Source organism: Podarcis raffonei, chromosome 5, assembly GCF_027172205.1.
Source record: "Podarcis raffonei isolate rPodRaf1 chromosome 5, rPodRaf1.pri, whole genome shotgun sequence".
In the NCBI taxonomy this organism is placed as follows: domain Eukaryota; kingdom Metazoa; phylum Chordata; class Lepidosauria; order Squamata; family Lacertidae; genus Podarcis; species Podarcis raffonei.
The window spans coordinates 47,787,299-47,801,188 of NC_070606.1; the positions used below are offsets into that span (position 1 = coordinate 47,787,299).

General features: G+C 39.0%; 1 protein-coding gene across 11 annotated transcripts in view; it reads left to right on the forward strand.

Moving 5' to 3' along the window:
* Positions 1-13,890, forward strand: part of ATE1 (arginyltransferase 1) — an 80,009-nt gene that overhangs the window by 64,093 nt on the left and 2,026 nt on the right. For 4 of the 11 annotated variants that reach the window (XM_053389021.1, XM_053389020.1, XM_053389013.1 and 1 more), the window contains exon 11: positions 4,244-4,364. In XM_053389021.1, coding sequence (XP_053244996.1) covers positions 4,244-4,364 — 121 coding nt within the window. Of the gene's footprint in view, positions 1-4,243; positions 4,365-9,050; positions 9,616-13,890 lie in introns of those variants that run through there. The other 7 variants (XM_053389019.1, XM_053389018.1, XM_053389010.1 and 4 more) reach the window with 4 other exon arrangements.

Consider the following 13,890-nt stretch of genomic DNA (forward strand, 5'->3'; position numbering starts at 1 on the left):
CTCCTTCATCTCAAATACTCACCAAATCCCTCAGATTTTCCAAAATATTTAAAAAGTAAATCTTCAGACTTAAGTTTCATTAAAACCTTTGGCCTTGCCTTGGAACAGAAGTCCAGAGATTGGTTTTAGCACAGAAACTTGAACACATAGCAAGGCAGAGTGAGAATACTTCAATTAAGGAACCTTATGGCAGAGTTGCCAAGCATGCCTCCAGAAGTTTCCAATAAAAAATACAGCCATGCTTTACATTGGCCTGAATTAATGTCATATGTAAGTATTTTGCTTTCAGTGTATCTTTTACAAAAGGGAACTAGTGACAAGAGAATATGGTTGAATTTATTTTTGGGGTGGGGTTGGGTGCATTTCACCACAGGAGCACAGCAGGGGAGAAGAGGGAAAACAAGGGAGCAGAGAAATGAGCACTTTATGCAGCCCTGCTTAAAATATACCTTCCTTACAAAACAAGGATAGGCTAGTGTTATGGTGGGTATTAGGAACCTCTACACAGTCCCACATTCAGTACAGTGGTACCTCAGGTTACATACGCTTCAGGTTACATACACTGCAGGTTACAGACTCCACTAACCCAGAAATATTACCTTGGGTTAAGAACTTTGCTTCAGGATGAGAACAGAAATCGTGCAGCAGCGGCGCAGCAGCAGCAGGAGACCCCATTAGCTAAAGTGGTGCTTCAGGTTAAGAACAGTTTCAGGTTAAGAACAGACCTCCGAAACAAATTAAGTTCTTAACCTGAGGTACCACTCTACTGTACAACCCAAACTACAGATGTGTTGAGGGTACTCTTACCTTTTGCCTCAGACAGAAACATTTCCCTCTCTTACTGACTGCATCGTGAAATGAGAATTAGACAGTCTCCATCTTTGCTAACATGTAGGCAGCAGGTATTTTAGTCTGTTCAGTTCGATCCTGCAAAAATTAGTATATCAGTACAATTTTAATGGATATTCTAGTTATTTGTTGTTGTTGTATTTTATCCTTCTAAATTGGTTTGATTTTCCTGGTTGTGTGAAGCTATAAATAAATCTAATAAACAAAATGAAATACTGAGGATACTTTGTGAGCCATTCAAGAAAAGAGCTACTTTGCTGTGGTATATCACATGTATAGTGGGATACACAGATTATGCCCAATAACCATGCAGTTGTATTACCGTGACCACTGTTAGGAGGTGTAGTGTTGCATTTTCATTTGTCTGTTGGGGCATGGGGGAACCCAGCCATGTTTATTACTTGTACATAATGAACGGCTTCCATAGCCAAGTGAGGGATTGGATGTGCCACTGTAAATGTCCGTAGCATGGACCCAGGTTTCTAACAGCCATCACATGATGAAGCTGGTGTGAGACTAGGCCTTGATTGGGGAGTACATCTTTGTGATCTCTCAAGATGGAGAATGGAAAAAAAAGAAAATGTGGAGCAGTAGGCTGACAACATTTCAAAGCATTTCTATCTTTGTTCAAAAGCTTAAGCCTTTACCTGTAGTGTAGGGAACATTGTTTATATGCAATAATGAAATTTAATTTTGTTAGAAGTACAGTACTTTCATGTATAACTTGATTTTTCTGAAACAAGGCGAAGGTTTCATAACCCGTGGTTTGAAGTTGGTTAGTTTCAACAAACCATTCCACAAGATTATCCTGTTTGCATTGACAAGCTGCAATTAATAAAAAGCAGAACTCCTCCTTGTGGCCGTGTTGAAGCAGAAGGGGGTGTTTTCCAAAGAATGCTGCAACTCATTTGCATAACGCCAAACCATGATTTATGTTGGATGTGAAGTGACCAGTGGGTAAAGTTGCCATTGGTCACTTAAATTCAGTGGAAAGCACATTTTTATACCTTAAACAAGCCTTTCTCAACTTGGAATCCCCAGATGCTATTGAACTACAACTCTCACCATCCACAGTAAGCGTGACCAATAATCAGGGATGGTGAGGTTTGTGCTCTCAACAACATCTGGGGACCAGGTTTTGGGAAGGCTGCCTTAACAAAAACAAAGTTCTCTGTAGCAGGATAAAAGAGCAGGGAATATGATTCAGTAGTTATCACTCTGTGTGCGTTTGTGTGTAATATGACATTAAGAACTGTTAAAAGGACTTTAATATGTCAGAACTTGAGTATGTTATATCCAGTTTTCTTTGGGGGGGGGGTTTCTAATTTTTTTTCTACCCACATGTCATATGTAAGATTATTGCTTAATATCTTTTTGCATCTATGTGGAATTATCCAGTTATGCAAGAAAATAGTAAAGTGTTAACCTGGAGAAGAAAGTAAACAAGATTTGTTTGTGATATTTAATGCAGTAAAAATCCTGATGTTTTGGAAGTTGCATAACTATTACAACTTCTTCAATATTTATTTTTTGTTGAGTCGTCATTCTTTTAAAAAGCCACATTTCTATTAAATTTACTCAGCTTTATCCACAGAGCTTTAACAGGAGCCAGGAGTCTGTATATTGTTTCAGAGTACTTGTACATAGCACTGGGGCAGCAATGCATGCATTTTTTGGAAAGTTCAATATTCTTTCTTTCTTTCTTTCTTATGTTTAAAAAACAGCTTTTCACATTCCCTGTATAAACTGGTCATCATACAGACATTTGATTTGTACACTATTCACCTTCTCTAGATTTGGGTGGCTAACCTGACTACAGTACAAAATAAGGGTTCTTCACAAATTGCAACTCCGAGAATAATTTTCAGGATGTTTACTATAGCTCTGAAGTGGTGAGGTGTCTGGCAAACTCATGATTTGAGACAATCATGCACCCTTTGTAGAAATAGTGTATTCATTCACAAAGGTGATGTCCATATTGAAGGCAGGGAGCAATATGTCAAGAAGCTGTAACTTTAAATAAGTGGCTAAGCTGCACAGTGTTAATATGTAAGTAAGAAAACCAGTTTCGATGATTCTGGAAGTAATCTAAATGCGGCCAGACAGTTACCCACCCCCCTTACCTTAAAAAGCATTGCATATTTGTTAAATATTTTCATTGTAATACAAGTGTCCCAAGATCTCTCTAACTTTGTCTTTCTAAAATAACTTTTGTTTCTGTTTCTAGTCCTTTAAGCTAGAAATCAACTACAGTGGTGCCACGCAAGACGAAATTAATTTGTTCCGCGAGTGTTTTCGTCTTGCGATGTTTTTCGTCTTGCGAAGCACGGTCCGTCGCAACTGCACCTCTTCAAGCGGCTTTAAGAAAAAAGGAAACAAACTCGCAAGATGTTTTCGTCTTGCGAAGCAAGCCCATAGGGAAAATCGTCTTGCGAAGCAACTCAAAAAACGAAAAACCCTTTCGTCTTGCGCGTTTTTCGTCTTGCGAGGCATTCATCTTGCGAGGTACCACTGTAGTTAGAAATTAAGTTAGATGAAGTACAGTGAGACTTATTTGGTCATTCTCAAATTCTTGGCATCCATCAGTCTCGAGAGACAATGGAGTGGTTCTCCGGGGATGAAGTCAAACCACTGCAGTAGCAGCAACAAAATGACTTCTCTGGGACTTAAGCCTGGCAGTGTGTATAGAGGTCCTGGGCCGCCCAGACGACAAGGCCTGCCTCTTGGCCTCACTGATGTAGTCCAAAAGAAAGAATGCTACGGTGACACCAGGTTGGTTGCAGGAGTTGCTGGAAGGAGGTATACAAAGCACCATCCAACTGTCTTAGCGACTCCGCTTGGGTTTTGTATAGGGCTTTACTTCTTGGCATTTACTTTTCCTGAAGATATCCCACAAGGAAGCAAAGGTTTTAGGATGAGAGTTTTCCTTCACCTAGATGAGCTCCCTTCCCAGGTTGAAGAGCCCCATCTGCCCCTGCTCTCAAATTACATTTCAGTTAGCATGACATCAGATTATTCTGTTTGAAGGATTATTGAGCTAGGTGCTCAAAAATATTAAGCAGTCAGACAAGTTGATTTTAAATGTGCTTTGTGTATCAGTGGTTGTATTCATTCAGGAAAAGAGAAAAAATGCCACTGATTGATTAAATTAATGATACAGCTAAAATGTTAATTGTAAAAGATAAAAGAGTGTGAAGAGATCTCAACCACCAAAGCTGAACAAACATGTTTGAGAAATAGTGTGTCCATCTCTGTTTTTTTGGATGGATTATTTTGTTTAGGATTTTCTATTGCTAACTATAAACTTTATTCTGGACCTAAAAACATTTGGAGTTCCGTTTTGATTATTGATTTTTAATAACATACCACTTACCTCTTATCCATTTTCTCCTAGGGCCAGTACAGACCATCTGACTTGTTGTGTCCAGAGACATATATTTGGGTACCTACTGAACAATGTCTGCCTTCTCTTGAGCATTCAAAATATTGTCGCTTCAATCAAGACTTAAAAGCAGGTAGGTATATAATTTACATCCTTTGCATATACTGTAAGATATTAGACTATAAATCAGGCATCCCCAACCTTGGCCCTCCAGATGTTTTGGGACTACAACTCCCATCATCCCTGACCACTGGTCCTGTTAGCTAGGGATGATGGGAGTTGTAGTCCCAAAACATCTGGAGGGCCAAGGTTGGCCATGCCTGCTATAAATGCTAAACATTTGAATGTACATTGTGTCCCATGGCTAAAGTGACATTGTTGGCATCTTCCATGTATTCATTTATTCAGTAATTTTAATTGGCTAATTCCCACTCTCGTAGAGTCCATTTAGTTACTAACTAGTGTATAAGTAGTCCCTTTTAAGTCATCCAGCACACTTTAAGTGCTCCATTTCACACATTCACCAGAGACCAGCATTCAGAAAGTATAGTAGTAGAGAATCCCCACCCCCACAGAAAACACACAAATAAGCTGACTTTTCAATGTAAATGGACTTTGGATGCATTTTTATGCTCCAGTTTGCATTAATGGAGCCTCTACAAAATGGGGATTTGTGTGTGTGAAATATGCTTCTTCCCTGCCACCATTGCACTGTTCCCGATGAATATTTGAGCAATCTCATGGTATTTTCAGTACAATACCACCTAACGTGTAGTGATGGCTATGAAAGGCCATACTTGCACCCTAAAATGTGCTCTTGGTTTGTTGTTTTGATGTCGTCCTAGAGACTGTTCTTCAGACAAAACCTGTGTCGATCATGGTACTGTGTTCTATATTATTTTGGTGTAAAAACAACTAAAAAAATAATGCAAACATGAAAACACATGTTTGACTCTGAATAACATTATCCAGAAAAATATGAATATGCTACACTTCCTGCCGTCAAACCAAAGTGTTGTTTATCAAGAAATCTGGGTTGAGTGGCACCATGTATAGTGAGCTCCTATCATGCTTCAATTGATATGTAAAATCTGGATCTATTATGAAGTGAAACACTTTTTGGCATAGCATTACAGAACTTGAGAGAGAAGCTTGAAAGGTATTACAAATTGAAAAATGAAGTGAATGGGTTCGAGGTAGGCAATTTTTCAAATTGCCCTTGTCTAAGAAAGAGAAGAAAAGTTGTGCTGTTTTAATAGATGTGCTTGAAAAAAACTGGGAGTATGAGTAAACTGGTGCCCAAGATGGCAGCATTATAATATAAGAAGGGAGGCAAAAACATTAGGTAAAGAATCTTAAGACTTGTATGTATGCCACTATGAAATGATAAACTATAAAAATCTGCATCTTTGTCTATCCTGAGTACATCAGCCCAGACACGATCTGAATTCAGACTTATGTCCTGTGGTTTAAGGAAATTAAAACATAGCTACATGCTGAACAGCAGAAGGCCTGCTGTGAGCTACAGTCATTTGAGGTTTGGGTAGCTGCTTTCTTGAAGGAAGCAGTGCTCCATTCCAGGGCCGGTTTCCTGCAGAACACTTCCTTACAGTTGTCAGTAAAATAAGTCCTTTAATTAAAATACAGTGAGTATAAACATCGGGCTAGACAGACAATGGTATGCTCTGTTTCACATGAAATGACTTTCCATAGCAAGACCTGTAGGTATCATACTGTAATAGTTCATAATTGCAGCCAACTCTGATGTCGTTTTGGTGCTTTCTAAAAACTCAGTTATTTCTTCAGGCCTTTGCTGACTGTTATTGCTTCGAGATGTTTCTTGGAAACATTTCATAAATGAAACGAAATAAATAACTGGATACCAGTTGATTACATTCATTCATTTTGTGGTTGCCCAGGCCTATCGACTGCTGTTTTGTTTTATTATGTAATATTAATGTATTTTTAACATACGATTGATTTTCTTTCATTATAGTTACAACTGATGAATATCCCATTCCTTTAATGGATTTAAGCTTCTCAACCCCAAAATTTAGAAAACATATTTTAAACTACTAACTAAAGAGTGTTAGGGAGAAAAAGTGAATCTTAAAGGAAGGGAAACAGTTACTCAGAATTGAGATTACTGAAAGGGTTCTGGTGTTGCCGATATACAAAGCAACCATACTTACAGCATAATCCTGACCATGTCAGACCAATTTTTGTTGAAGCTTCTTTATGCCGGTGTTGTGTGTTTCTGCTGTGGAGGTTCATCATGCAGTTGAATTTACTCTCCTTGTAAGGATAATATAAAGGTTATGATGCACCATATGTGCAATCAATCAATCAATAAATTCAGGGACATTTAAGAGTTGAGTGTCTCAGATTCCTTTGTGTCGTGTAGGTGGACCATTCTTTCTATGCAAGTTCCCCAAATAGAAAATTTATAGTGGCTGATTGCTACCAATAAAATTGAGAGAGTTTAATGAACAAAGATAGTTGAACTAGATTATTCTATTTCCTCTAAGGCAACACAGCCTCCTAAGCTAAGGTGAAGAAGACTAATCGCTATTCCATAGAGAGTGTGAAGTGTACAAACACTTCTATATTTAAAAAATACCAGAGCTTTCAGTGAGCCCAATAAGATTGTGGTAGATGTGAGACTTTGGGACCTTAGTTCTAGTGTAACTTTTTCTCTTGGGTTATGTTGGCTTTAATGAAAACTGAGAAAATACTGTGCACTCCCTTCTTGTGTGTCTGTCTTGCTGCTTCCAAAAACTTTTGTTTACTTGTCTCTGCATTGTCAGGTCATTGATAAATAAACAAGCCATGAAAGGATGTTCCAAATCTTTGCATCTACAACAGAAAATTCCCTTTTTCTTGTCGAAGCCCAATCTGGTTTCTCCGTAAGTTCAAGCTTGAAGCAAGGTCCCATTTGGTGATCTTAACCTTAGGGTTGTTCAAATGAGAAGAGATAAAGTAGGGATAGTTAGGAACAAAAGGAAGGGGAAAAACAATAATTAAAAACAATTATCCATTAATAGAATTAGAACTATATATTAATATAACATCTCTATTAAGAACATACAGACAATCGCAACAAAAACAGCACGACAGTAGCCATGTAGCTGTGATACAAAGTTTTAAAGCATGGGTCAATGATTGTTCAATAAGTTCCAGAGAATAAACTATTCTATAGGTTTATGAGAAATTTCAATTTTGTTATGATTTCCTAGATGTGCCTTTGCAATATGTGTTCTTTCTTTCTTTCCCCCACTCCAGAAAGACCAATATAATTAGGCAGTTGAGAGTGAGATTACATAGCTGCTGCTAATAATAATAATAATAATAATAATAATAATAATAATAATAATGCAGTGTGTCACCCAGACATGCATCCCAGTACTTGTTAAGTTAGGAGCAAAGCATCCATGTTTTTAATGCAGTCTGAATGTAACCCTAGTGACTAAAGAATACATCAGTTCTAAGTAAGAACTTTTTTTCTGATACAGTGGTACCTCTGGTTATGTACTTAATTCGTTCCTGAGGTCCGTTCTTAACCTGAAACTGTTCTTAATCTGAAGCACCACTTTAGCTAATGGGGCCTCCCGCTGCGTACATGCCACCGCCGTGCGATTTTTGTTCTCATCCTGAAGCAAAGTTCTTAACCCGAGGTACTATTTCTGGGTTAGCGGAGTCTGTAACTTGAAGCGTCAGTAACCTGAGGTACCACTGTACTGAAGATATTTTACACACATAACTTTAGTACGTATTAGCAGTTTCCTTATAAGGAGTGGGTGGGAAGAGCAAGCCTTTGATTAAAGAAACAAAAGCTATGAAATACATTTATTTTCCCATAGTTACCATGGCAGAGCTTGTAAGGTTCTTGCTCCACATTTTTCAGAGGGGGAGGGGTAAACTGCATTGATTATTCCCAGCAACTGCTTCAGCTTATTACATTTTGGAACTTGCATCTGTTTTTAATTAACTTTATAAACACTTGAAGGCAACTGAAGTTCATAATCCAGCATGATCCTTGATCATAAAGTATGTTTAAACAGTAGAGATAGTGCTAATGAGCTGTATCCAAACAAATTTGTCAACTCCACTTCTAGCATGAGAAGGAAAATGCTAATAGGTAGATGAAATTTTGAATCACTGACCTTGTTAAATAATTCTAGTTACGCTGCATTTACTAGAGAGAAGAGAACACCATTATCTGAACCTGTTTGTTCTTGAAGCACAAATGTTAAATCCTGCTAAAATCAGCTTTCCTATAAATGAAATTTGGGTGGTGGCGAGGGGTGTAAGGTGGTTGTAACTTCATAAGACCTCAAATTCCTACCAGCTTCTCTTTCTAGATCTATCTTGGAAAAATATCACATGGAAATAAACATCAGTGGAATGTCTTCAATGTGTATGCTTTCTCAGGAATCGCTCCAAAAGCATTTCTGGGGAAGCAACAGTGGAAAGGTCTAAAGATCACTTTAAAATTACAGAGCTGTACATTCCACTGGGATGAAAGATGACTGATTTCAACCTAATACTTCTAACGTTTATGCCTGCTTGGGGATAATTCTAAAGGATTCTTGTAGATGTATAGAATGTTAGAAGTGTCCCTGTGATGCATATTGTGTTTTGGGAAAGGTCTGCTATTTCTTTCTATGTTTGGCTGAGTGCAGCATTGGTTTGTTGGTTTGGTTGCATTAATTATAGACCAGCTATAACATTCTGAACCAGAGTGATTTGATTTATCCATAAGTACTTGATTCCCCTTTTTAAATACCTGATTTTTAAGTGCTCTTGATATTTTTTTCAGATCTAACTTCCCTTTCCTTGACACGCCTATTTTGGAGTGCACGGATGAAAGGCCCGCTGCTTATATTAGTAGTAAAAACTGCCCATAGAACTTACGACAAACCACTAAGCACCACTGACCACAGCATAATTGAATCCAGCAGCACTAGGGAGCATGGAAGCCCTATTGCTTTTAAATTTTTTGTAAGGGCAAGGAGAGAGTGATTCGGTATTAAAGGCCGTGAAATCAAACGTGAGAGAAATAAAATTCTGGGACTCTGTCTGGAAACACAACTTGAATGATATAAAATTAATTTCTACACCTTGAAAGAGAAAGGAGAGCGGGAGAGGATGAAACTGAGTGGTTTTCTGAAGAACAAGGTTCACGGTACTAAAGGGTTTAATAGTTATGACACAGTCTTATGAGATGCTGCATTGAGGCAGTGACTTGTGGGGTTGGAGGATAAGTATTTATACATGGGACAGAACAGCTTGGGACTTGGTAACAGGCTACCCTCTGCTGACAGAAGAACGACTTCTGGGCACTTGCTGTCGTGCATCTGTGCCTTTTATAGGGGTAGTTAGTTAACATTAATGGGACGCGGGTGGCGCTGTGGGTTAAACCACAGAGCCTAGGACTTGCCAATCAGAAGGTCGGCGGCTCAAATCCCCGCAATGGGGTGAGCTCCCGTTGCTTGGTCCCTGGTCCTGCCAACCTAGCAGTTTGAAAGCATGTCAAAGTGCAAGTAGATCAATAGGTACCACTCCGGCGGGGAAGCTAAACGGCATTTCCGAGTGCTGCTCTGGTTCTCCAGACGCGGCTTAGTCATGCTGGCCACATGACCCGGAAGCTGTACGCCGGCTTCCTCAGCCAATAAAGCGAGATGAGCGCCGCAACCCCAGAGTCGGTCATGACTAGACCTAATGGTCAGGGGTCCCTTTACCTTTACCTTTAGTTAACATTGCTTTGCCAAGGACATGGTTGAGGAGAGGACCCGACCAAGCTACAGACTTCCCACCAGCCATTTCTGACAACAGTAGCAAAATAGCTTCAGCCATTCCTGGCTGGGAAAGCCAGAGCAAATATGCCCAAGTCAAAAGTAATGAGGATGGGAAGTCAAAGTTGTTTATCAACCAGTTGTTCTTGGCTTCCCAGGCACAGGTTTAATTTGCAGTAACAATACAAAGTCACTACAGATCAGGGAACCTGGGCAGCTGAAAGAATAGGAAGAGAAAATAAAGAGGTATTGTAAGCTTGACTTTGTTGAGCTAAATCTACTGTAAGGTTGCAGGAAAGCTTCTTAGGCGGTCGGAGCAGGAACACGCCACAGTTTCTGGATTCTACTAAAGCAGGAACATCCCAGAGTTTCTGGATTCTGTCCTGAGTCAAGAAAGCTTCCTAGGAGAAAGTAATTACGTCATATAATGAGTGTTCATTTGGCCAGTCTAATAGCAAATAGCCTAATAGCAAACGCTATTTAGCCTTGAATTCAGTCATATCCTTTCTTCTACTTCGTATTGTTGTATAGGAACTGGAAGCCTTTTGGTTTCAAAAATTAAAATCTTAATATTTTGGAGAACAGCCTCTTCTCATATGTTTATCTGAAAGAAAGACAGTGTAATACATTTGCCAACTGAGAACAATAATTGATATGCAGCTGCAGAAGGAAGCAGGCCATGTCTTCAGAATAGTACACATGTAGCAGACCTCTCTCCACATCAGCTGTGAGATCACTTTCAAAATGGTGACATAGCTTTGATTGACAACTAGTTCTTAGATTATGACATGTATTATAAAATATTTCATATATTTACTATCATGCCTCGTGTATGTGTTCTTAGAAGAGCAGGAGATGCGAATTTTTAATAATTGATCTTGGTAAAAGAGAATAGAAATGTTGGTTTAATTCTTGTTCAGTTGAAAGACGTATCTTGCTCTTATGTCATACTTTGCCTTCTTTAAACAGTAGCAGATCCTGTTTGGTTTTTATGCTTTCTTTAATCCAGTCAAAGCCACCCTACTTTAAGGGTTAAAATGAATAAAGTGAATGCTTTTCTCCTGTGATTGACTTTTGGCACAGGAACATTAGCCAGCTTCAAACTGAGTAAATTACTTGTGCTATTGTGGTGACAGAGGTACTTACTTACATCTTTTAAGTTTTTACAAAGAGTATCTGAGATTGCTTTAGTGTTGACTAAGAGCTACACTGTAAAGGCTCTTTTTGACAGACAGCATAAATCATACTTTGATAAGTAGTTTTTTATAGCAGAGTTTTGATCACAAAGTTTATTCCTAAATTTACATTTATGTGGAGTACAATCATAAAAGACTGGAGCTAGAAAACTATCTCAAAGTTTCCTAATCAATTTATTACTTACCCTTTTAAGTACTGAACTGGATTTGTGGAAACACACATGTGTGCACACTCACACACACGAAAAGCATATTTTAACTTTTGGGACCAACCAAAAAGCGTAAAATAGCAAGCAAGCTGAGACTGGTGCTTAACATTCAACACCATGAAGAAACAATAGTGTCTTGTGGCACCTTAAAAAAATAAATAAAACATTTAGCCTTTATTTTGGCTTCAGCTTTTGTGCACCATCCACTCCAGCACCAGTAGTGGCCATGTACAAAAAACAGTTGTTGATAACGCATACATCCTGCCACTAGTAAGCAATTAACACACAAAGTGTGCTAAAAATCCAGCGTGCTGTAAGTGTTAGCACTAAACCCTTTAAGTTCAGTGTAAGTATCCAATTAAGGTGGGATATGTTTCAGGATGTCTGCAGATGGGGGAAAATGTTCCATGTGGAGCATTTCAGTTTGAATCTAACTGGCTTTCTCCAAACAGACTGCCTATAACTGCTGATCAGCAGTTAACAGGGAACTCCTTTGAAGGCTTGCTTCCAGTGCCTATCAGATCATTGGCACCAAAAACATGTCTTTGAACTTTTAACAAGTGTCAATCACCCAACATCATTACGACAGGTCCTGCCCACCTGTCAAAATATCAATCCCAAAAAAACTCTGCTGAAGATTTTAGAGGCTTCATTTATTTGCAGAGTTATGCCCAGAATCCGAATAGAGACAAAACTGTGATTTGGCTGGCGAAGGAAAAATCCCGGTTTGATAGTTTATTATGCTTATTATATTTGTTTATACTATAGCTAAGATGGTTCTCATTCCAGCAGAGGCTTGATTTATATCTTCCTTCGAGAAGGAAATGTGTGCATACCTTCCATGTTCAACTAGTGGCACAGAACTGAAGCCAGCCATGGAGAACGTAGGCAAGTAAAACAAGGTAGATATACGGCAGCATCCACTTCAGGAAATAAACTCTGAGTCCAGGAGCAATGTAAGGCAGAAAGGAATGTCCCTCCAGTATCAGGTTTCAGGGTTCAATAAAACGAATTAGATTTAAAAGTAATGAGCAGTCCTGAAATAAAGTCTCCGTGTGGGTGTTTGTTTAAAGATGCAGGTTGGCGCCAGAACCGTTCAGGTTACAACTAATATTTTGCCTAAAGGTGTTGTAAATATAAGTCTTCCGTTTCCTTTTAAGAAGTTAAAAACTCACTTTATGTTTATGTCCTATTCTGGAGCTGAACCTGAACGTGTTTTCCTTTGCAAATGTCACCAATGAGAGTGTAGAACCGGAAGCAGAAGAACAGAAAAAGTAAAACCCTGACAGAGCACTGGAGAAATATTGGCTACACTTCAGAAGGCTTAATGAATTTCAGAAAGCTATGAACAAGACAAATCAGCATTTGCGACTTCAGTTGTATGTGAAACAAGTGGCAGCCATTATTAATGAAGAAGTGAATTGGAGCATGGTGTCTCTAGACAAAATGAATAGATATTGGTCAGTGATGCAGTGCTTAACATATAGGTATCAACACTGAAGCAGATAGTGTGAAAATGATCATAAGCAGAAACTATCTTCAGGTGTTGATGAAGGAATAGGTGATGTTGGCATTTTTAAAAATCTGGACTCTTCATACTGACAGATGCAGCTTTGTGTTAATGTCAGAGCTTTTGCCACACAATAATGGAGCCATTTCCGTTGCCGGGAAAATTATTGCATGGTAACTTACATACCTGAGCTACTTGATCATTCTCTGTAATCAGCTTTAGCAATAATTCTCTCATTTCACATGCTAAAGCAGGGGTCAGCAAACTTTTTCAGCAGGGGGCCTGTCCACCATCCCTCAGACCTTGTGGGGGGCCGGGCTATATTTGGGAGGGGGCGGAATGAACAAATTCCTATGCCCCACAAATAACCCAGAGATGCATTTTAAATAAAAGGGCACATTCTATTCATGTAAAAACACACTGATTCCCGGACCATCCACGGGCCGGATTTAGAAGGCTATTGGACCAGATCCAGCCCCTGGGCCTTAGTTTGCCTACCCATGTGCTAAAGCTTTTTTTGGTCATCTGAATACTATCCCTTGCTTTTTCCTATAGGACTAATTGCAGTCATTAACAGTTGTCAGCAGGTTTACCATATCCATTGAGTCAATCATCCATCTCCTGCTACCCTTCTGAGAAAAACCCCATCCCACCCTTCACCTATATATAAGGGTCTGGTGACTTCTGTTTCAGTGTATCTGAAGAAGTGTGCATGCACATGATAGCTTATACCCAGAACAAACTTAGTTGGTCTCAAAGGTGCTACTGGACAATTCCCCCCCCCCCGACACTGTCAGACCAACACAGCTACTTACCTGGATCTGGAACAGAATTGGTTCCTTTTTGGAGGGGGCAAAAGAGTTACTTCAGTTAAACTGCTGTGACCCTAGTGTAGGTTTTCAACCAACGTTAAAATAATACTGGCTTTAAATGTTAAGTTTTTATGTGT